The sequence below is a fragment of the Zootoca vivipara genome, chromosome 6, assembly GCF_965207765.1.
Source record: "Zootoca vivipara chromosome 6, rZooViv2.hap1.1, whole genome shotgun sequence".
NCBI lineage: Eukaryota > Metazoa > Chordata > Lepidosauria > Squamata > Lacertidae > Zootoca > Zootoca vivipara.
The window spans coordinates 59,638,942-59,661,492 of record NC_142589.1 but is presented as its reverse complement, the minus strand read 5'-3'; the positions used below and the strand labels follow the sequence as shown (position 1 = coordinate 59,661,492).

At 45.0% G+C, this 22,551-nt stretch overlaps 1 protein-coding gene across 1 annotated transcript in view; it reads right to left on the bottom strand.

Annotated features, from left to right (window-relative positions):
* GRHL3 (grainyhead like transcription factor 3) overlaps nucleotides 1–20,627 on the bottom strand; it is a 52,948-nt gene extending 32,321 nt beyond the window's left edge. The window contains exons 1-3 of the mRNA XM_035120306.3: nucleotides 20,435–20,627; nucleotides 2,200–2,386; nucleotides 785–846 (exon numbers count right to left, since the gene is read on the bottom strand). Coding sequence (XP_034976197.2) covers nucleotides 785–846; nucleotides 2,200–2,386; nucleotides 20,435–20,451 — 266 coding nt within the window. The 5' untranslated portion in view covers nucleotides 20,452–20,627. The remainder of the gene's footprint in view (nucleotides 1–784; nucleotides 847–2,199; nucleotides 2,387–20,434) is intronic.
* Between the last annotated feature and the right edge of the window lie 1,924 nt (nucleotides 20,628–22,551).

Here is a 22,551-nt window from a genome sequence, read left to right as displayed (position 1 = left end):
GAGCCTCTCTCTCCTAGTTCTCGCTGTCCTTTGCTACCTCTGCCATGGCGGACATGGGTGAAGTTCAATCCCCCCTCAGGCTAGAATAAAGGGGATTTGAGTAGAGGGAGGGGGTCCTACTGAACCATATTCTGGAGCCCCACGCTTCTTGAAACAGTGCTCCAGGGTCTGCTGCGCCAGCTCTGTTTAAAGGTGCTGCTGGCCACCTAGGTCCAGAATACCCACGGCCACCTTCAACGCTGACCTGTAAGATCAACCTGGAACAGTCTCTTGAATCACAACATCTATGCACCAAGATCAGATCTTTGAAGGCTGTCCAGAGAGGCATTCTTAGTTCCTGTCCCCCAGCTATGGAATTCACTCCCCCCTTAAGACATGCCAAAGTCAAGGCCTTGATGTCTTCCAGAAGCAGTATACCATTTCAAAAACATTCAGAGTGACTTTGGGTGGGTAGCAGAGGAATGCAGAGGCTGAGTCTTTGGTCTCGTGCATGCAACCATACATTTTAAAGCACCCCAAAGAATTCTGGGAAATATATATATGTTAAGATTGCTGGGAATTATAGCTCAGTGAGTGCAAACTACAGTTCCCAGGATTCTTGCAATGAGGGGGTGTGCTTTAAAGGTACAGTAGCTTGGGCTCTGGATCTCTTGCCCCTCCCCCCCACTTTAAACATTTTAAACCCTTTTCTGGGCCAATATCTGAAAGCCAGTTAGTCACGAGCCAAGCTGACTCCCTGCACTTGCAAACTCTGGAGGTCTCCCAGGGCAGGATTCTCTCTCACCTCTTCCCAAGTTCATTGCGCCCCGTTGTTCCAGATGGAAGGATCCTCTTCTCCTTTGGAACCTGTCAAGTTAACAAAAAAACAGAAATGTTCCGTGTATAACAGGTAGGGAGAGAGGCGCTTCTGGGTTAGCTACTGTCAATATAGGTTGGCTATGCTTTAATTTCCCCATTTCCTTAGTGTCAGTATGGTCCAGGGCGACTGTTTTATATATCTTTATATTGTGAAATTGCTCTGAGATGCTTCATAGAAAGCAGTTCTTAAATGAAGCAATTAATTAATTAATTAAAATAATAATCTCCTGCCTCTCACATCCATGCCATGCCAGGAAAAGCATCCTTTCTCGATGAACAACAAATCTGTTTGATCCGACAAGATGCCAGCTTATTCTGTGTGGACACAGAAGTGTGGAATGGGATTCCTTTCTTCTGTGAGACTCAGGCATCTGAGAGAGCATATCAACACTGTTTTAACAGTCATTCCCTCTTCTCAGGGAACCCTGGGAATTGCAATTTTGCATTTATTTATGCAACTTTTGCACTGCTTTTCATCACAAGTGTGGTCCTCCTATGTGCTTTTCCTGTTGTCCTGGGGCTTTTCGCCACAGAAGTAGTCCCGTAGTTCTGCAAGGAAAAAATTCACCCCCCACAGAATTAAAACTCCCGGCACCCTAAACACATTGCAGTTCCAAGATTTTTACAAACATTCGGAAAAACTTTGACAGTAAGAACTGTTCGTCAGTGGAACAGACTCCCACGAGAGATGGTGGACTCTCCTTCCTTGGAGGTTTTTAAGAAGAAGTGGGACAGCCATCTGTCGTGGATGCTTTAGCTGAGATGCCTGCATTGGACTAGATGACCCTCGGGTCCCTTCCAACTCTAAAATTCTATGATTCGAAGTCATGTGCTTTACAGGTATAGTTTGGCTGTGACCCAAACAGAGTGATTATAGACAACTACCATCGTCACCTGATCTGTGGTGAAGTTCTTGTTACTGCTTGGTGGGGTGGTAAGGACCACAAAGTTATCACAGGCCAATAATACTCAACCTAAAGTAACCTGCTCATGTTTCCAGGCTTTTTCCCTGTGAAGAACTTAAAGGGGCACAATAAACCAGCCTTCCTCCGAGCTGGTGCCTTCCAGATGTTTCATATTACAACTGCTAATGAGGATAGCTCAGTTGGTTAGAGAGTGTTTCTGATAACGGCAGTGTTGCAGGTTCGATCCCCATATGGGAAAGTGGCATATTTCTGCATTGTAGGGGGTTGGACTAGATGGTATTCAGGGTTCCCTTCTAGTTCTACAATTCTATGATTCTATACCAGCCCCAGCCAACACATGGTTAGGTGTGGGTGGGGGAAGACGGCAGGAAATGTCATTTTTGGGGCCCTGAGTCACACTGACCGCTTTTCATACCATGTAATAGTCATAGAGAAGACTCAGGGCAGCCACGCTGTCGTCATCGCCATTCACCCTCATCATAGCCTTGGTGGCTGCTGTCAGAGGGTTCTCCAGGTAGCTCTTCCAAGCCTCGTCTTCATTCGCATAGGGGTATTTCTGGAAGCCCATCCCGTCATTCTTCAGAAAGCGCACAGACCTAAAACTGGGTGGGAAGCACAGAGTAGAAGGTTTATTTCTAGCATGTTTCCTGGGAAGCTATAAAAATGGTGCAATTTCATCTTCTCCTATCTTTTTGCAAAACATTTGCACATGCTGGGGGTGAGAGACAAAAACCTGATGGTATCAGTGAAAGGAGGAAACTTTGGTCTTCTCACCCCCTGTTTTCTGCCTTTCTTCCCAGCCAAAGATTATGGTAATTTGTTGTGTTGTCATTGTTTTATCGTATAATTCTGAGCTGCCCTAATTGAGTTTAAATTGGACGGAAGGGCGGGATGTTCGGTTTCTTCTTTTGTTTTTTTCTATAAACAGGTAAACCCATGATTACTCCTACTTCATATTTTTCATAGAGTCCAGCCCTAGCTCTGGAGCCAAGCCCTGAATCAATTATCATGTTTCTACCCTATCTTTCACAACAACAAAAAATGTAAGCAATTTGAAACAAAACAGAACAATAACAATAATTAAAAACAAGAGTAGGCCAACAATAAAACCATCTGTGACAGGAGTAGCAGCAACAAGACCAGCAATACTATATAATTCACTAAAAACCTGGTGAAATCAAGGAAGAAATCTGACAGCATGAAAGGTTATGAAGCCGAAGGTTCTCTACAGAGAATATTTCACAGCTGGGGACTTCTTGGTGGTAACACCCTTTCTCCAGCTGCTGTCCACTTAACCGCTAAAGACTAGGGTAAAGGTAAAGGTAAAGGTAAAGGGACCCCTGACCATTAGGTCCAGTCATGACCAACTCTGGGGTTGCGGCACTCATCTCACATTATTGGCCGAGGAATCCGGCAAACAGCTTCCAGGTCATGTGGCCAGCATGACAGCATGGTGAACCAGAGCAGCACGCGGAAACGGCGTTTACCTTCCCGCTTGGAGCAGTACCTATTTATCTACTTGCACTTTGACGTGCTTTCGAACTGCTAGGTTGGCAGGAGCTGGGACCGAGCAACGGGAGCTCACCCCGTCGCAGGGATTCGAACCGCCGACCTTCTGATCAGCAAGCCCTAGGCTCTGTGGTTTAACTCACAGCGCCACCTGCGTCCCTGAAGACTAGGGTACCCAGAGGTTAATGGTGGACCAGTTCATATGAGAGCAAGCTATCTTTCTGGCATCCTGGATTCAATCTATATAGGGTTGTATAGGCTAAAACAAGAACCTTGAATTGTGCCCAGATACAATTTGGAAGCCAGTCAGGGCAACATGTCCCAGTAGATTATAAACGTTGAGGATTATTTTGTGAATTGAGAGTGTTTTTAAAAAGAAAAGCAAACAGTGTGGGAGGCTACAGTGTAATAATGATTTTTTTAAATAGAAAATTATAAAAGTCAATGTTCCACTGGCTTTTCATCCAAGATCTGTCTCTCTGTGCATCTATGCCACTTATTTAAAGCACCTGGCTCCCCCCACCCTATAAAGAATTGTGGTAACTCTAGTTTGTTAAGGGTGCTGGGAACTGTAGCTCAGTTCCCGGGATTTCTGGAAGGAAATAATGTGTTTTAAGTGTATGGTGTGGATGTGAGACAGCAGCCTTCTGTACCAAGATCACATTTACATTCGTTGCTCCACCCACTTTGCCTCTAGCTCCACCCACCACTGACATGTGTCCCCCTGGATGGTTGCTCAGAAGGGAATGTGGTCCTCAGGCTGAGAAAGGTTTCCCAATCCCACGCCTGCTCCAACGCTTCCTGTTCAGGCTGAGATTTTACTTGGGCAATGGTAGGTTTTGGTTGAATCTTGGCTTGTCCTCTGGTCCTGTCCCCTAGTTTCTGGTTCCCACTCAATATCCTATGGCTCAGCTCTGACAATCTCTCTCCCTCTCAGGCTTATTTGCATCCTCTACATTTGCATTGGAGTTATGATTATATAGATTGCACAGCATGACGTTTTCAGGATTAATCATATTAACTATGAACAAAACCCTGGAACAGCTCCTCAGGAATATTATGAAATACAGGGAAGGGGGCGGGATTCATGAGAACAGAGTAACCCAACACATCTGGGCTTGTTACCCTTTTGACTTTAGTTGCCTAAATGTTCTGCTGATATTTCGGTTTCTGGGATTTACATCCCACCCCAAAGGCATGGGATGGGACCAAGGCAACTCCAAAATCAGAAGGTATTAAGTAAACACATATCTCTGAACAACAATCATGTTTAGACTTTGAAATCTGTCCAAGAAGATGAAATATGCTAGCTGTCTCTTTGCAAACAGAAAGACTGCACAGAAATGTTTTAACATACAAATGAAATTCAGTTCCCTGCGGAATAGCTGATGAGGGGCTAACCAACTGTGAACACACATTTTATTCTGGAATCAATGGAAATTTGAGTACTTGTTTTCCCCCCACATAGTCCACACACAATCTAGATCTATTGCATATTTTTTGCCCCTAACAAACTAGTTTTATTATGAAAATAAATGTTCATTCCATATTATTCTGCAGCATTTCCATTTGAAAATAGACGTCAGCAGTCCCAGCAATGGGGTGTACACACACCTGCCCAATAATGTTGTAGCTAGATGTATAGTCCAGAGTGGCTGGGGAGACCCGGCCAGATGGGCGGGGTATAAATAATAAATTATTATTATTATAGTCAGGGGTTGCTAACTCGCTTCCTGTGTGTGGTGCCATGGGGCCCATGAAGACTTTTACTGGTGCCTCCAGCAGGTTCCCTAGACTCTGAGTTACAAACTCTGAGCTACAAACTCCCTAGACTCTGAGTTAGTAAACTACAATTCCCTGTGTTCTTTGGGGAAAGCCACTGCTTTAAAGGGTCTAGTAGTGAATAGAGTGTTGGGTTTGGGAGACCCAGATTCAAACCTCTACATAGCCATAGATCTTGAGGTTCTCATGTTTACCTCACCTCTTGCCGCTGCCCCTGATAAACATGGGGAGGGGAACCTCCTCCTTGGAGCTTTTCTTTACAGAGGAGCTAATGAGGAAGAGGACAATCAGAACAAATAAAGAGCTCCATTGCCAGAGGGGACAGAGCCAAATAAATCCTTACTAAGCCCCACCCTTGGGCACTAGCGCACTTTTCAGAGGCACCATCGCCTCAGGGGCAGAAGTTTTTCTCAGATCATTTTTGACTCCACCGTCCCAGAATCAAACAGCAACTATTACTTACTGGCTAATAACAGTCTTGAACAGTGGACGGGCATTTTAAGGCAAGTCTAGTTTGATGCCACCAGCTGGGATGAGTCACCCACCAGCCCAGGAGCCACCTTTTTGTGAGAGCTTGCAAAACCCTAAGATCTGGGCTACGTCTGCAAAGGAAAGGGCTTCTGTACATGGGGAGATTTATTTTTCCGCTAGTTCAAGGCATATTTCCCCTCCAAGGAGCTCATCCAATTCCTTCCTTCTCTTGTCTATGAGTTGTCTCCAGTATTAGCCCTACTTAGAGTAGAGCCATTGAAATTAATGGACATGACCAAAGACCCCATTTGCGCTTTATATTTGAAGCAGTACCATGCAACTTTAAATAGTCAAGGCTTCCCCCAAAGAATCCTGGGAACTGTAGTTTTTAAGGGGGCTGAGGTTGTGAGGAAACCTTGTATCCCCCTCAAAGAGCCACAATAGTCAGAGTGGCTTAACAATCAATCCCTCTTTCTAAGGAACTCTGAAAATTGTGGCTCTGTAAAGGGAATAGGAATCCCCTAACAACTCTCACAGACCCTCCAAGTGTCCCCATTTTCCAGGGATGTCCCTGATTTAGAGAAGCCATCCCAGTTTCTGATTTGATCCTGGAATGTCCTTAGGATGTCTCCTATTTTCATTGGAGAAATGTTAGAGGGTATGGAGTTATCTGACCCCCGAGCCATCTGAAGGCAATCCTATATAGGGAAAGGTTTTTTTAAAAAAATGTTTAATGTTTTATTATGTTTTATATATGTTGGAAGCTGCCCAGAATGGCTGGGGCAACCCAGTCAGATGTGGGGGGTATAAATAGTAAAATCCCTTTTTTCATCGGAGAAATGTTGGCAAGTATGCTCTCAGCACCTTTCACAAGCGACAACTCCCAGGATTCTTTGGGGGAAGCCATGACTTTTAAAAGTGCTTTTATGCTGCTTTAAGTGTATAAGACACAGGTGGTGCTGTGGGTTAAACCACAGAGCCTAGGGCCTGCTGATCAGAAGGTCGGCAGTTCGAATCCCTGCGATGGGGTGAGCTCCCGTTGCTCTGTCCCAGCTCCTGCCAACCTAGCAGTTCGAAAGCACGTCAAAGTGCAAGTAGATAAATAGAAACCGCTACAGTGGGAAGGTAAACGCCGTTTCCGTGTGCTGCCACTGATGGGAATTGGTCTAGCAACATGTGGAGGGCCAGATCATTAACGCCATCCCTGCACGGGCAGAGATCTAGTGAGAAAACAGCCCACCTGCCCCACGTACGCTATGCATGATGGATATAGCCAGGCCATTAGAATCACCAAACAGCTGTAGAGTACACAACAACAGGAAGTACTAGGAGGCCCCCAGGCCAAAGAAACCCAGGTGGCTGAAGCAACCAAGTCATCGCAGGCCACAGAAAACCATCTCCATGGTTATCAGCCAGCATCATCTAACTATTTCTGAGCATCTAATCAACAAGGACCACTAAGCACTGTCAAGTGCCTGGGAAAAACAGCAGCAGCAGTTGCAGCCTGGGATGATCCTGTGCCTTTCAGAGCAGCTCTGCCTGCAAAAAGTTCTATTTACAACTTGGAGGTGTCAATGATCACTAGTTTTTATCTGCAAGTGAGGCTGTTGTTTAAAAGCAGAAGAGCAGAGGCCTGTAGGAAGAGAAGTTGGCGACTATAGGGCCACAGCAGGCATGTGGGCGTGCATACCAGCAATATGTTAGAAAAAAGTCTATTTGCTTTTATGCTTTCACTATGGCACCAAAAAAAGGTAATGTTGGACTAGATGGCCCTTGGGGTCCCTTTCTATTATTCTTTCCAGAATTTTGCTTCCCCTTTCCCTAAGTATGGTTATCAGAAGAAAGGAGCCCCTTCCCCACCAGCCTCTCCCAACGGGACATGATGGCACTAATGCTCATCAGTTTCACCCACTGCATAAAAACAGCAACAGGTGGTTTTTTTTCATGCTTTTTTTTTTTAGTGGAAGTTTCGTTGTCTTTAAATTTTCTCACGCAGCCCTCCCTCCCCTTCAGTGCCGCCCCACTGTCTCCAAGGAGCACACTAGAATGACTCAGGTTTCACCACCATCAACTCTGCTTAATCCTGTTCAGACAAGAACCTTCAGCCAGACTGAATCCAAAATATTCACATGAAAAGGAGTAAGGGGGAGGGCAGAGAATCAGCAGCAGGGCTATTCACCCCAGGGATGGGCTCTCTCCAAGCCTTCCCTGGACTTCCCTGCTCCTATATTTTTTTAATTAGGCTCCCCGCGGTCTGCCGCTGTATCTTAAGCTGACAAAGCAATGCATGCCTGCTCAGCATCTCCCCACAGCTACAGCATGAACTAATGTGCATAAGCACTTTGCTCCCAGCTACGACATATTCTCAGGAGCGTAGAACCACTGAACTTTGTGGGGTAGGCGTGCACAAGGGTAGACACAGGATCAGGACACATGCACAGGATCAGAGGAGACGTGTAGGATTGCAAGTGCTTTGCAGACGCAGTGACGTGGTTCAGCAATTTAAGCTGCGTACGGATTGCCATTTTTACTCCAGCTCCGGTGCGCCCTCGCCACTGGTGTTTGAAGCAGAGAACACATGGTGTTGCCACAATCCATAGATACCCTGTAGCTTATTGGCGGAATACTTGTACTGCCTTCCCTCAAACCAGCTTCCATCCAATTTGAGAACAGCAGCTGTGGTTCAGCTTGAGGTGTGTACATTCCAGGCAGCCCATGCCCATGGCCCAGCGGGCAGCTTCATTGAACAGGAGTTCAGCGCAGGGAAATAAATCGAGCAATGTGCATTGGGTGGTGACATGGTGTGAGAAAGCAACTTGAAAGGCAGCGGGGCGAGGAACACTTCACTGTGCCAATCTGTACATAGCCTTGGACTCGGGACTTAATGGTCTTACAGAGGGTAGAGCTTCTTTTCTTCACTTTCCCTATTTCCTCCTGACATCTTCCAACCCTGCAAAGGCCACCACCACCATCACTGGTGATGTGGGCTTATTGAACAGCTAGGCTGTACTCTGGATTGTTACATTCAGTAGGGGCTGGGCTGGTCCACTAGGGTGAGGGAGGTGCTGTCCCACAAGCCCCCGTCTGTTCTAAGCCAGCCCCCACCTGCTTACCCTCTTACTTAACACCAGTCCAGGGGGGACTCTGGCTCCACCTCCCAACCCAAACAATCCCAAGAGGTACCAGCTTTCACTGTTTGCAGTATTCATATTTATGTAGAATATTTAGGTAAAGGGACCCCTGACCATTAGGTCCAGTTGCGGACAACTCTGTGATTGCGGAGCTTTACTGGCTGAGGGAGCCGGCATACAGTTTCCAGGTCATGGGGCCAGCATGACTAAGCCACTTCTGGCGAATCAGAGCAGCACACAAAAACGCCGTTTACCTTCCCGCCGGAGTGGTACCTATTTATCTACTTGCACTTTGACATGCTTTCGAACTGCTAGGTTGGCAGGAGCAGGGACCGAGCAACGGGAGCTCACGGATTTGAACCGCCGACCTTCTGATCAGCAAGCCCTAGTCTCTGTGGTTTAGACCACAGCGCCACCCGCTTTATATTTATATACTACCTTTCAGCAAAACGTTAATACAGAATAAGATGTGCAGGAGTCCCCACCACCACCTTAAAAAAAGTTATTCCAAGAGGCCCCGAATTGCAAACTCTCTGCATTAATTCCAAATGTGAATAACAAAACCCTCCAAGTCCGTGTGCTGTGGGGCCGAATGATGTAACTAGGAAGGTACTCTGCAACAAGTTCCCCACATCCCTGACCCCCAATATAGCACCTCACCCTTTTTTAAAGGATGAGCCCCAGGTAATGCCCCCCAATCCTCTCTAAGCAGCCACCCCACCCTCCTTCCCCACCCACTCACTTTGCAGTATTTGTCATGCTATCCTTGACTTCTCTGTCTCTGGGCAATTCTGTGTGGTTAAACAAACTTTCTTCTTCTTTCTTTTACAAGCTTGTTCTCTTTTGTGTAGCTGTCAGGCTAAAAGGGGGAGATTGAAGCGGGTGGGGTCAGGGTGGGAAAACCCACAGTTTTGCAACACAGACAAGGTGGCCCTTTCTCCCTGCTTGGGAAGAAAGCGCTGTGCCATCCAAGTTACGGTTAAAAACAAAGCCCACCTCCTTTTAAGTATGTATATGAGGGAAAGAGCATTAGCTCCTACTCAAACATGCATGGTTAGGAATGGCTGCATTCACACAGAACAGTAAATTGGATTAATAAGGCATACTGTGTTTGCTGACACACTAAGAAGAGGATCGCTCAGCTAGCATCATGTCTACTAAACTCAAGGACCAAGGTTACGGTTCGTTTCACCATGATGATTCATGAGCACCAGGTAGTCTGAAACCATGGTTTGTGGTTGGCTTACAGATCATGGTCTGTGAGGGAGCAACAAACCATGGTTCGAGATTTGGCTTTAGCACTAGGCCATTTCCTTCCTGGTTTGCTTACCCACTCACTCACACCCATTCACTTCCAGGAGTGATCAGCCTGTATGCACTCTGCTCACATGCCAGCATGTTTTATTAAGCCAAGACACAGCCATGGTCCCCTGAGGCCCTTCAGAAGACAAGCAGGGGGTGGTGACCAGGGAAGGGCCTTTGCAGTGATGGGCACCCCATTTATGGACCTTCTTCTCAATAAGGAGGCTTGCCTAATACTCTTCTGCCCTTTGACAGCATATGAAGATCTTTTACTTGGCTCAGACTTCTTAGCTTTCCTAAAAGTGTAGATTTTTAGTCATGTCTTTGTTTTTTAAAAAACGATTCTTCTATTATTACCTCACAATTATTATAAGCTTCCTTGAAGGTTTTGTAAAACAGAAGGGCAGGATATATAAATAAAATGGAAAAGGCTTTTCAGGTAGCAACCGGAAGGAGAAGGGAAGAGGGTGGGGGTGTCCATATTGCCCCCACCTGGTCATGTGATGAACCTGTGTTCGGGCGACTATAATACATTGCCAAAAATGAAAGAAAGAGGAAACGTGTAACTTGAAAAAGAGCAAGGAAGCATTTTAATAAAATTCACATATACTGTACTACTAATTGTATCAGTGCAAATGTATAAATACAGTAATTAGTATAATTTATATAAAAATACAGTCCATCTCATCATAGCAAGGAAGACTGTGCCCAGGTGACTCATGCCATCCACCTTACTCTGCTCCCTTGGGCTAACTGTGGATGGGCAGCTTCAAAGCCCTGCTCCTCTCCCTTGGTTTGATTCTTCCATTAGCCTATATCCAGACCAGACAGCCTTACAGGTAGAGGATGACTCCAAGTCGACAGTGTTTGTGCTTGCACTTAATGCTAAGCCAAACTTTGGCTTGGTGTAAATGTGCTGGTTCCCATGGAGGAGCTTGCACTTGCTTTTCTCCTTCCTGAGCTTTTAAGCTCAGTGACGTGTGATGGCTAAGCCAAGGGTTGTCTGAACCCAGAATCAGGGTCAGTTGTTGCAGATTGTAATTTAGGAGGAGCAAATTTAGTCATGATTCCGGATTCTGGCAGCACACTAAAGCTGAATGCACATCAAACATCTAAAATACGGAAGGAAAGATTTGAAGAAGAATGACCGCCTCTTCCTGTGTGTGTGTGTGTGTTCGTGTACACTCTGGTTCCCCCCCCCCCCAGTTCTGGGGGATAACAGCATATGAACACACTCACTGCCATTCCTGAGTTGACTCTAGGGTTGCTAGTCCTCAAGGTCTGATAATCTCCAGATTTCAGTTACAATGATTCTTTGGAGGAAACAGACTTACAGGTCTAGACTGAAATTAAGGCCCAGATCAAAACACTTCAAAACCAGTATCCATTTCTCCAACAGCAGTTTCATACATGGCAAATATAGGAACGTCTGTGGAGGTGCAGATTCTCCTTTAGTGTTTAGAGCCATAGCTTCTAACCTGTTCTAGGCACATTACTCAGAAAGAAGCACCACTTCTCCCTGGTGCTCTTATTTATCACATGCAAGAAGGTCTATGCAGGGTGGGGCAGTCAAAAATAGAGCTTCCTCTTCCTGCAGCCTGCAGTAAGACTGTCCAGAACCCTACCACCAAACTCTTTGCAAGTCGGGACAACTCTTAGGCAAAAGTCCCAAACCCACTTACTGGACAGTAAGGCCCACTGAACGCTTCTGAGAAAATCTTTATAGGATTGCACAGTTTCCAAACTGTGACAACAAGAGAGTCGCAGGTGGTTTACATTTATTAGGTGAGTGCCACAGGATGCAATAACTTCTAAAACCAGATTGTGTGACATGATAGCATCACGCTTCATGGAGCTCCGGAAAATATTTTTCTTTTTAATAAAAGCGTTATTAAAAGCCAGCCTTGTACTTGCTTCTCATTGTCTTTTGTGGTTGTTTTATAGTTTACTGGTAGAACATCAAGGCAAACACTTAGACAATTGTACACTAATTAACACACACACACACACACACACACACGAGAGAGAGAGAGAGAGAGAGAGAGAGAGAGAGAGAGAGAGACTAAACAAATGCCTTTAAGAATCTCAATCCGTTTTGAACTCCACACCTTTAGACCTAGAGATAAAAAACTGAATTACAAATCCCAGATATTTAGGTCTGGGTTCTGGGCCACCATGCATACTCAAAGGCAACTCTTCCACATATTCCAGAACTAAGTTACAGGTAAGGCTGCATGACAGAACAAAATTCATTGTTAGAGCTGAAATTAATTTTATGGGGGGGAGGGGATTCTTGAAACAAATTCGTTTAGCGTATATTTGTTGAATTTTTTTTTAAAAAAATATCCTCCTATTCTTCAAGAGTTCCCCCATTTCAAAATGGGATGCTGATGGATTTAGGGATTAAAACAAAAACAAACAAACAAAAACAGAGAAAAGAAGGGGGGATTTACAAGTACAGTTCTGTATATTTCAAAATGTCTGGAATAGAGAAGGTCAGTCCTTGATCCAAAAACGTAGCCAACATTTTGAAGTTGTGGAAGAGTTCATTTCAGTCCTGTAAAACTTTTGCAAGCATTGAACTCTGAACTAGGAAAGCTACACCTTCAGAAATTCAGCCTGAATACAGATGTTAAAAGCATGGGAACATTCTCAGGATTTAAAAAGGCCGCTCCAACCCTGGTACTGGGGGGAAGCTTTTTTCCAGAAGCCACACCTATGGCTTGGATGAAGTCTTGATCCTTGTAAAACATTGTAAAGCTTTTTATTAGATTTGGCTCTTGGCTTGCTTAAAATTAAGCTTAAGGGGCACAAGGTGCCTCACAAGCACAAACACTGGTATCGGACAAAGTATCTCAGTTACTCCAGTGCAAAAATTTGATTATTTAGAGATGGGGTGGGCTGGTATCGGTCTTCTGCGACCTACCCACTCTCTCTCTTATTTTGTTTGAATCCCCATGGTTCACTGGTGGGATTTAATTTTACAAAGCAAGGGGTAGTTGCTCCACACTTTGGCTGTGCTCACACCAAACATTTAAAGCACATTATTCCTCCCCAAAGAATCTTGGGAACAGCACTTTCCCCCTCCAAGAGCTACAATTCCCAGCACTCTTAGCAAACTACAGTTCCCAGGATGATGTGCTTTGAAATGTAATGGTGTGCAGCACACAAGCCAGTGTCCAGCTAATCTGCCTTAAATTATGCAGAAGATGCCTTATTTTATGAGAAGGTAAAAAGTGTCTCGCTGGATCGAAGCAAAGTCCATTTGCCGAGATGGGTGTCTTCTTTGCAAGAATTCCAACCCCAGCTGCTGCCCAAGCGACCCTATGGGAACTGGACATTGGCCAGTGGGTTCACTGGCCTAGCACCATATGCACTGACCACCCCTGATTCAGAGGACATCCTGCCTTCAACTTAAATTGGCAAGGAAAATCATGGGATTAGGTACACAGTAACAGTGTAGGAAGAACCTAGGAATATAGGAAGCTCTCCCTGGTCCACCTAGCTGAGTCCTGTGGACACTGACTGGCAACAGCTCTCCGGGGTTTCAGACAGGAGTCTCTCCCGCCTCTGCCTAGAGATGTTGCCAGAGATTGAACCTGGGACCTGCTGCTTGCAAGGTAGATTATCTAGCACTAAGACATGACCCTTCTCCCATGTATGCACCTAAGAAAAAACAGGAACTGGACTTACTTTTAAAAAACCAGGTCCAGCTGTAAGCCCCTGCCTTTCTACCGTCTTCAAGCAGAATTGTGTATAATTTTAATTTGAAATAAGGGAGAGAAAGGGAACGAGAGGGGAAACAACACCCAACAGCAGCAGCGTGACTGTAAAACAGATCCCTTTCTCTCGGCAGGGACCAGCCCTTCTGTGCTTTAATGAAGGGCTTTAACCTTTTCATTCACCAAAAACATAACTCAACATTTTAATAGCACGCCTTGTTGCATGACAAAAATTTGCTCCTGGCAATCATGGTTTCGACCACAAAACCACAGGAGGGAGCAGCTCTTGGTTAACTCTTTCAGGGCTGCCTGCTGCCTCGGCGCACTTCTGGCTTGCTGACAAGGCCCTGCTTGTTAAAAGCTTTGTCTGAGGCTATGTGCACACCACACGGTTAATGCACATGACTTTCCCCCATAGAATCACGGGAACTGTAGTTTACCCCTCACAGAACTACAGTTCCCAGGATTCTTTGTGGGAGGTCCTGCACTTTAAATGCAGCCCATGTTGGATTACGTGCAAAGGTGCCATTTTCCAACCTATTTTTGCTTCCAGCGAATGGAATGCAGCTTTAAAGAGCTTTGGGACATCTCCTGCCACATTTTGCCATTGCTGCCACAATCTAGATTCTCATGTACGCTGAGACTCTGCACGCTATTCACAACAGACAGCCAGAGCCAGCTCTGGTTTTCCTAATAAGTATGGGCTGGCTCACACATGCATGTACGTTACTGGATTTTTTTTCCCCAACACTGGATTACAGCGGAATGTGTAAATTTTCTTCATAGAAAAGTACTGCATGTGGGAGTGATGGGGGAGGCAGGGCCTCCTTGCCCATGTGGTGAGGTGGTTGCCTCAGGCGGCAGATCTACCGCTCGCCCCCACCTCCTCCTACTCCATGCCCAGATCGCCCCTGACTATTCACTATGTTGGCGGGGGGTTATGGGAGTTGGGAGTCCAGAAACATCTGGAAGGCCACAGGTTATTCACAGCCCCCCCACCCTCTGGTGTAGGCTGCCATCACTTCACACAAGTCAACGTAAAGTGTCTTAATTGGGTGGTTTCCCCCCCAAAAAATGGGCTCATCTAAATATGCATGTGCTAAAACCTATTCATTTAGTGAAAAGAAATCCAGGAAGAAAACATTTCTCCTCAAGTTTTTCCCCCAGTTCTGTATTTCATGCATAAGAGCCACAAATTATGTCCCTTGTCTCAGAAGGATGCTGAACACTATTCCTCTTTCTTCTGCATGGTGCAGTGTCTAGACCAGGAAGTGCATGAACATCCAGGTTCAGATGCTAACATCTCCAGGAAGCTTTGTGTTGTGTCTTTTGGGCCAGTCACCATCTCAGCCTAACCTCCTACCTCATAAGGATGTTGTGAGGAACAGGGAAAGCATGAATGCATCCTACATTTCTTTAGAGCGGAAACAAGAAACCTGTGTGGCTCCTCATATGTTTTTGGTGGGAGCTGATAGGAATTGTAGTCTGACCATATTTGAAGGGCCACAGGTTCCCCAATCCAGCTTCAGAGGAAGGGTGGGAAGGTAACAGCAATGAAAATTATTGCCTGAGCACAGGGGCTACCATGCTGAGCCATATTCTGGGCCTCTCCTACCCTTATTTAGTTGTTTAACAAGGTTTATAAGCGGCTGAATTTTAAAAGAACAACAACTTGCAAGTGGGTTACATAACACAAAATATTCCTAAGAAAATACAAATAAAAACAAATTGACATTTCTTCCCTTCAAAGTGTGAGGCAGAGGTTCTTGACACTTTCCTCCTCAAGGCCTGTGATATTTACTTGTACCTCCCAGAAGCCCAAGTCGCTGTGGGGGTGCCAAAGTTTCGAACAAGCAATTTACATGAACACTGTGGCTAAACTACCATTTTGGTAAGGAAGTTCATTTCTCACTTTTGCTCATCCCTTCCTCAAAGCCCTCCTGGCTATTCTGGAAATGGTTATTGAACCGAGCCCATCCCCAAATGATTTTGACCTCGAGGGCACTGTCTCTTCTGCTCTTGTCAAAGAAGGTGCTCTTTGAAGGCACCTGCTGTTCTCCCAAAATTCTGCTGCCCACGCCTTCAGGTCAAAACCAACCCATATAAAGTCTAGCCATTGATCATCCTCCTGATCAATCATTTGGAATAAGCTTGCCCATCACATGCCTGCATAAGCCACACAGTTCAAAGACAATAGAAGTGGCAGACAGGCTCACTTGCATCCATTTAGCTGAAAGCATCAAAGCAAATGAAGCCACAATTCTCAAGACAGGAGAGAAAGCAGAAAGTACTTTAAACAGCACCCCCCCCCAAAAAAAACCCCCCAACCATTAGCATTCAGCATCACAAAATGAAGAGGTATCTTCCTTTGAAAGAGAAGGGAGGATCAGAGTAATAAAGCCATTAATTTTGAGGGAAGGCAGAAACAGCTGGGACATTGACTCACACAATCTCCTTGGTCTGAATTGCCATTCAGTATAAAAAGGTAAAGGGACCCCTGACCATTAGGTCCAGTCGTGACCGACTCTGGGGTTGCGGCACTCATCTTGCGTTATTGGCCGAGGGAGCCAGCGTACAGCTTCCAGGTCATGTGGACAGCATGACAAAGCCGCTTCTGGAGAACCAGACCAGCACACAGAAACACCTGCTGTAGAGGTACCTATTTATCTACTTGCACTTTGACGTGCTTTCGAACTGCGTTATTGGCCGAGGGAGCCAGCGTACAGCTTCCAGGTCATGTGGCCAGCATGACAAAGCCGCTACTGGTGAACCAGACCAACACACAGAAACACCTGCTGTAGAGGTACCTATTTATCTACTTGCACTTTGACGTGCTTTCGAACTGATAGGTTGGCAGGAGCTGGGACTGATCAACGGGAGCTCACCCCTACGCAGGGATTCGAACCGCCGACCTTCTGATCGGCAAGCCCTAGGCTCTGTGGCATAACCCACAGCACCACCCACATCCCAGCCATTCAGTATATCTGTATAAAGAAGCCAAGACCACAACTAAATGGTTGGCCACTGTGAGAACAGGATGCTGGACTAGGTGGGCCATTAGCCTGATCCAGCACTCTTATGTTCTCTCACACACACACACCATTTTAGAAAAGGCTCTCAAACTTTTACCATTCAAAGACTTCACAAGGGAAAGTGTCAAAACACCTGCTCATTACATGGGCTTGATTGGCCAGTCCTTTAGAACAGGATCCCCTTTTGGTTAGGTTGTTTTAGAAGAGGAATTGATCGAGAACCTGTGGCCCTCCAGATTCCTGTTGGACTCCACCTCCTCCCAGTCCCAGCCAACATGACTAGTCGTTCAGAGATGATGGGAGTTGTAGTCCAGCAACATCTGGAGGGGCACAGAGCCCCCAGCCCTGCTTTATAAGGTGCCTTGTACACAGGTTATCCTGCAACAGCAGTGATGACAATTATGATACCACTGGAGTGTACATGCACACATTTTACAGCTTGCACACAAGCTAGTATTTTACAGCCGGCAACTTGCATTTGGTCCGGGTGCCATAATTAAGGCAAGCTGAAGTTCCTTTGATCTATAAACTTCCCTCTAGCTACTGCTTAGAACCATAGAGGCAGATGCAACAGAGGCCTCCAGCTATAGGAACTTAGCAGCAACAAAGCATCAGGATCAAATCTGCAGATTTGGAGAAGTGTAAGAAATTGCTGCCTCAATTTCTAGCACAAATTAGAAATGCAAGCAGGCAGCAACCTACTTCATGCCATGACCAGATGACGAGAGAAGGTGCGGAAAGCTTGTATGCACAGATGGGGAGAGTTATAGAATCATAGAATTGTAGAGTTTGAAGGGACCACGAGGGTCATCTAGTCCAACCCTCTGCAATGTAGGAATCTTTTTGCCCAATATTGTAGTAACAAAGGCAAAATTGTAGATTTTCTTTAACGCTGCTGAAATTACACATGCAAGACACTTAGAGCCATTTAAAAATGTATAGCATTATTTATTTACATTATTTATGTACCACTTATCAAAAAATATCTAGGTGGTTCACATAAAATGGTGTAAAATAGTCATTAAAACAGATAGAGCATAGGAAGCCATTTTTTCCTGAGCCAAACCACTGGTCCATCTAACACTACTGTCTACACTGACTGGCAGCAGCTGTCCACAATTTTAGATATACCGCTATCTCCCAATCCTAGCTGTACATGCCAGAAACTGGACCTGGGACCTTCCGCATAAAATACAATGCACTTCCAATGACAGTTATGCAGGGAAGAAGTCACTCCCATTAAAAAAGAGAGTAAGGCCTGTTTCATAAAATAGAAGACACACTGGAGCCTTAAAATGGGGTTGCCAGCTTGTTCCATGGCCCTGTTCCTATGCCATAAATTGTAGCCTGTTCACAAAAATTAAATGAAGCAAGCTGTTCCCATGACTTCATCTCAATTGAAGCAAAAACTCCACTTGTTTAGAATGAGCTGCTATTAAAAAAACAAGAGCAATTCTAGGAGAGAAAATTAGCAGCCCTAACCTAAGGGCAACCGTGTGTACAGACAGACAGGCAATCAGGTACACCATTCATCTTTCAAAAAAGAAATGAATAAGCTAACTCAAGAAAATATGCGGACTGAGGAGGGAAAAGCACTACAATATGTTTTTACTAGTGAACCAAGAGTCTGAATTTGTAACGTTGCAAGATATAGGCTTCGTGTACACATCCAGCACGTTCCAACTCTTGGTTTGGGAGGCAATGTACACACATCAGCCACAATCTGTATCTATCCTGTGGTTTATTGTGAAATACTGCACAGTATTCCATTTTGATTAATCCCTCCCCCCACCCCAACCCCAGCTTTGATCTAAACTGAGAAGACCTAGCTGTACAGTAGGCCCAAAACTTATACACCTTTAACTTTTGCACATTCAGCTTTGCATGCTTGCCAGAATTTTTTTTTAAGGGAGCGGAAAGAGGGGGAGCAGTGTCCGGGGGAAAATACTTTGGCAATTCCACCTGCCATTGAACCCAATGTGTTTTGGGTAGGTGCGATTTTGGCTTTAGGTGCAATTCCTGGAACATACCCCCGGTAAATTGTGGGTTACTGTGCTTCAAAACAGTAATGTGTACACAGGCGTAGTAATCTGAAGGCATAGCCTGATTGTGCCCAAGTCCCCCACCCCCTGGTGGCCACAGGAGATTCTGCGGTTGAAAAGAGATGCGTTTGCATTGCGCATTCGGAACACTGAAGGTGGCCACACTCTATCTGAAGCAATAATTACATTTTGGGGAGAGGAATCAATTGTGATTTGCATATGGCTGAATGGAAAGTAGCCAGCTAAGAGCCACTGCACAACCTGGAAGCTCTCACATTACTTCACCAGCTAAACTTTAGTCCAATAGACTAAAACTTTTCTTATTCTTTAGGTTTAACAGCTATCCATGCAAAGTAAAATATCCAGATGTTCCTCATCTGAAAGAGCACAATACTGAATTCTGCTGAACATAATAGATGTCCCCTCTTTTAGAGCACGTCTTCCCCCATCCATTAATGATGAAATCATGAAATTCAGATCTGGGAATTAAACGTGATACCAAATGTATGTGCAACAGGAGGCAGATATTCCAGGTTTCAACTTTCCAATGAAAAATGTTGACAATATCCCACATAATACTTTCCTGGGTCTGACTGTAACTTAAAAAGTCTTTATTTTCATCACCCAGTTCTGCTAAGGAAGTAATTAGGGGTGAATCATTTGCAAGCAAGCTTCAAGTCTGCTAGGACATCTCCCTTTGACTTCAGATGACATTATTATGATTAATATTAAATACCCACCCTTCACTAGGTCACAAGGTGAGTTACATCAATATAAAATATAGCGTTAAGAACAAATCATAATTGCAACTAGAGTGAGTCCTAAAATGCTCCTAGGACTCCATTCTGGACTTCTGGCAGTGCGATTTTCCATAAGCATATGATGTAGTACTCTTGCCTAATAGACGTGCTAGCCCTTAAGGGGCCACAAGATTCTCCCCGAAGGGATGTTTTCACCAACATTTGGGAACGAACTACAGACAGTCCTCGCGCGCACGAACACGCGGACACACTCAACTCAGAACCACTTTCCATATCCCACTGTGTCTATGAAATCACTCTTTCGAAAATTACACACATCCAGGGGAAAACCTCCTTGAAAGATCACAGTACAGTAATGGGAAACCATATCCTAGAGCGGACACACACCAATAAGAATCCTCCTTGGGAAAATAACCGCACGCTAAACATCCCGAGGAAGGAGGGAGACGAAGGAAACTGGCGACGCTTCCTTCCGTTGCGATTTCTCCCCCAGAATTTAGAATGCTAGGACACGATCCAGCCAAAGTTAAATACTTTCAATTTATTTCAGCGCGAAAGTCAAGCACACTCCCTTGGCTGCCACCCACCACTGCACGATTTTCTTTAAAAGGGTTCAATTTCGGCTGGATTTTACCCAGAAAACGCCGGCTTTCCTTCTTTTTAGAAATAAAATAAACAGCGCATTAAAGCATCTCACACCCTAAAAGTTTGCTGTTATTAAGGAGGACATCAAAGAATGCTAGGCAAGAAGGCGAAAAGACTGAATTTCCCAGCTCTTTCTGAAAGAACTTTCATTAGAGAAGTGGCTACCTTAAATCATAGCACAAGTGGGAAGCCTTAAAATCTGTCTCCGCTGAAATCCGCGATCGCTCAAAGTAATAAAAAGCAATTAACTTACTCGATCTCATTAGACATGTTCCCCCAACGTTTTCCACTCCCTCGCCAACAGTAAGATCTTCAGATATTTTCCCACCTCTTTTAACCTCTGCTAATACCGTCTTCTAAACAGAGACATCACCTGAAAAGTGAAGAGTTTGATTCAAGTTAGAGGTTTATGTGTGGTGCAGGCATTCTGCTGACAGGTAAGGTCTCTCGAGGCTTGCTTCTGATTGGCCGGAGGAGACAGGTGCCAGAAGACAGGTACACCTCAGCAGGTGCAAGAGTTAACCCTTTGCAAACCGAGCAGCCAGTTGCTGAGACAAGGAGCTACCATTTTAATGCGGGGGGGGGGGGGCGGCGGGAATGAGTGAGGAGGCAAAAGAATAAGGAAAATTCCTGGAGGGCAAAAAGATGGAAGACAAACAAAAGTGACGTGGATTCTCTTATGAAATCTTTTGGGTTTGTGTTCATTGTCAGGAATTTTGGATTTTTAGACTGTGCAAGGATGAAGCTATTCACCTGTTACTCTTGGAAGAGAGGGGAGTGGGGGGGTCTTTTGTCTGCGAGGAACAAAAATTCATGTATATGTAGGACAATATATGTGATGTTGTCTTGTTGTCTTCTTATAGTGATCCAGTGAAATGCTTTGCATCTGTCAATCTGTAACACTTCTTGATAACTTATTTTAAAAAGTTAATGGCTAAAAATAAATAAATCCTGGTCCATTTCTCATGCACATCATCAACTAATCTGTACTGGTGGACATATTATGGTTATTGTTATTATTGTTACTGTTGTTATTATTATTAATAAACTTGTTGGTTGCTTTTCAAACTGACATGCAATATATAAACAAATACATACATTTTTCAAATAAAGGTGATGCCAAAGGAGTCAAAGTCTGTTGCCTTTATCATTTACTAAAGTCAAGTTTTCCCACCCTTAAAAGTACTTCGTTCAGAGAAGCTGCACAGAATGAAATTCTCTCTTGTGTATGCAAGCTCAGCTTGCAGCTGGATGGGGCTGAGGGAAGCCATGGTCCAAAACATGGAGAGGCACCAGGTTGGGGAAGGCTGCCTTACAAAGTGAGGTATACGGCCTCGGTCCTGTATACCTGAAGGAGCGTCTCCACCCCCATCGTTCAGATCCAGCGCCGAGGGCCTTCTGGCGGTTCCCTCACTGCGAGAAGCAAAGCTACAGGGAACCAGGCAGAGGGCCTTCTCGGTATTGGCACCTGCCCTGTGGAATACCCTCCCATCAGAGGTCAGAGAGATAAACAACTACCTGACATTTAGAAAATACCTAAAGGCAGCCCTGTTTAGGGAAGTTTTTAGTCTGTGATATTTTAATGGCTTTCTTCAAACCAGCTTGTTTGACCTGAGCGTACATTATCATTTATTAGCCTTGGCAGGATCTGTTAAAAAGAGACTCTGCGCGCATGTACAACGCCCTATCATTCATTTATCACGATTCTTTAGATCCCACCTTTCGGGACACAAGACAAGTTATCATGGTCCGAGTTGCCATCGTATGTAAATCGAGTCTATATTTTGATGGCTTTCTTTCCCAGAGGTCAGCCATCCGTTTCCCAGGAGCAGCCTGCTGCTCCAAGCTGTGGCGTTTCGGACAATCTAGCCAAAGAGGCTAACGCCACTTCCATTTCAGGCCCACAAATCAGCGCAAGGTAGTGATAGGATTCAGTGGGGCAACCTGAACACCCCTTAATAAAAAGAGACTTGACATCACTGCTCTTAAGTAACAGCACTTTCCAGTTATTGAACTCACATGTGGTTATTGGTGTCACCAGTTCAAAGGAAATGTTTAAGAGGATTTCCTTCTGGACATCGTTCCTGTGCTTTTATCTTGTTTCCTGGAACACCCAATGGAAATGGATCTGCCATGCTTTTTAGTGGGAAAGTCTATGCCCGGCATCCCCAAACTTCGGCCCTCCAGATGTTTTGGACTACAATCCCCATCATCCCTGACCATTGGTCCTGTTAGCTAGGGATCATGGGAGTTGTAGGGCAAAACGTCTGGAGGGCCGCAGTTTAGGGATGCCTGGTCTATGCACTTCTGTTATATACAATTCAAAATAGTCTGGAATCCAGGGTATTTGAAGGACTGCCTTTTCTTGTA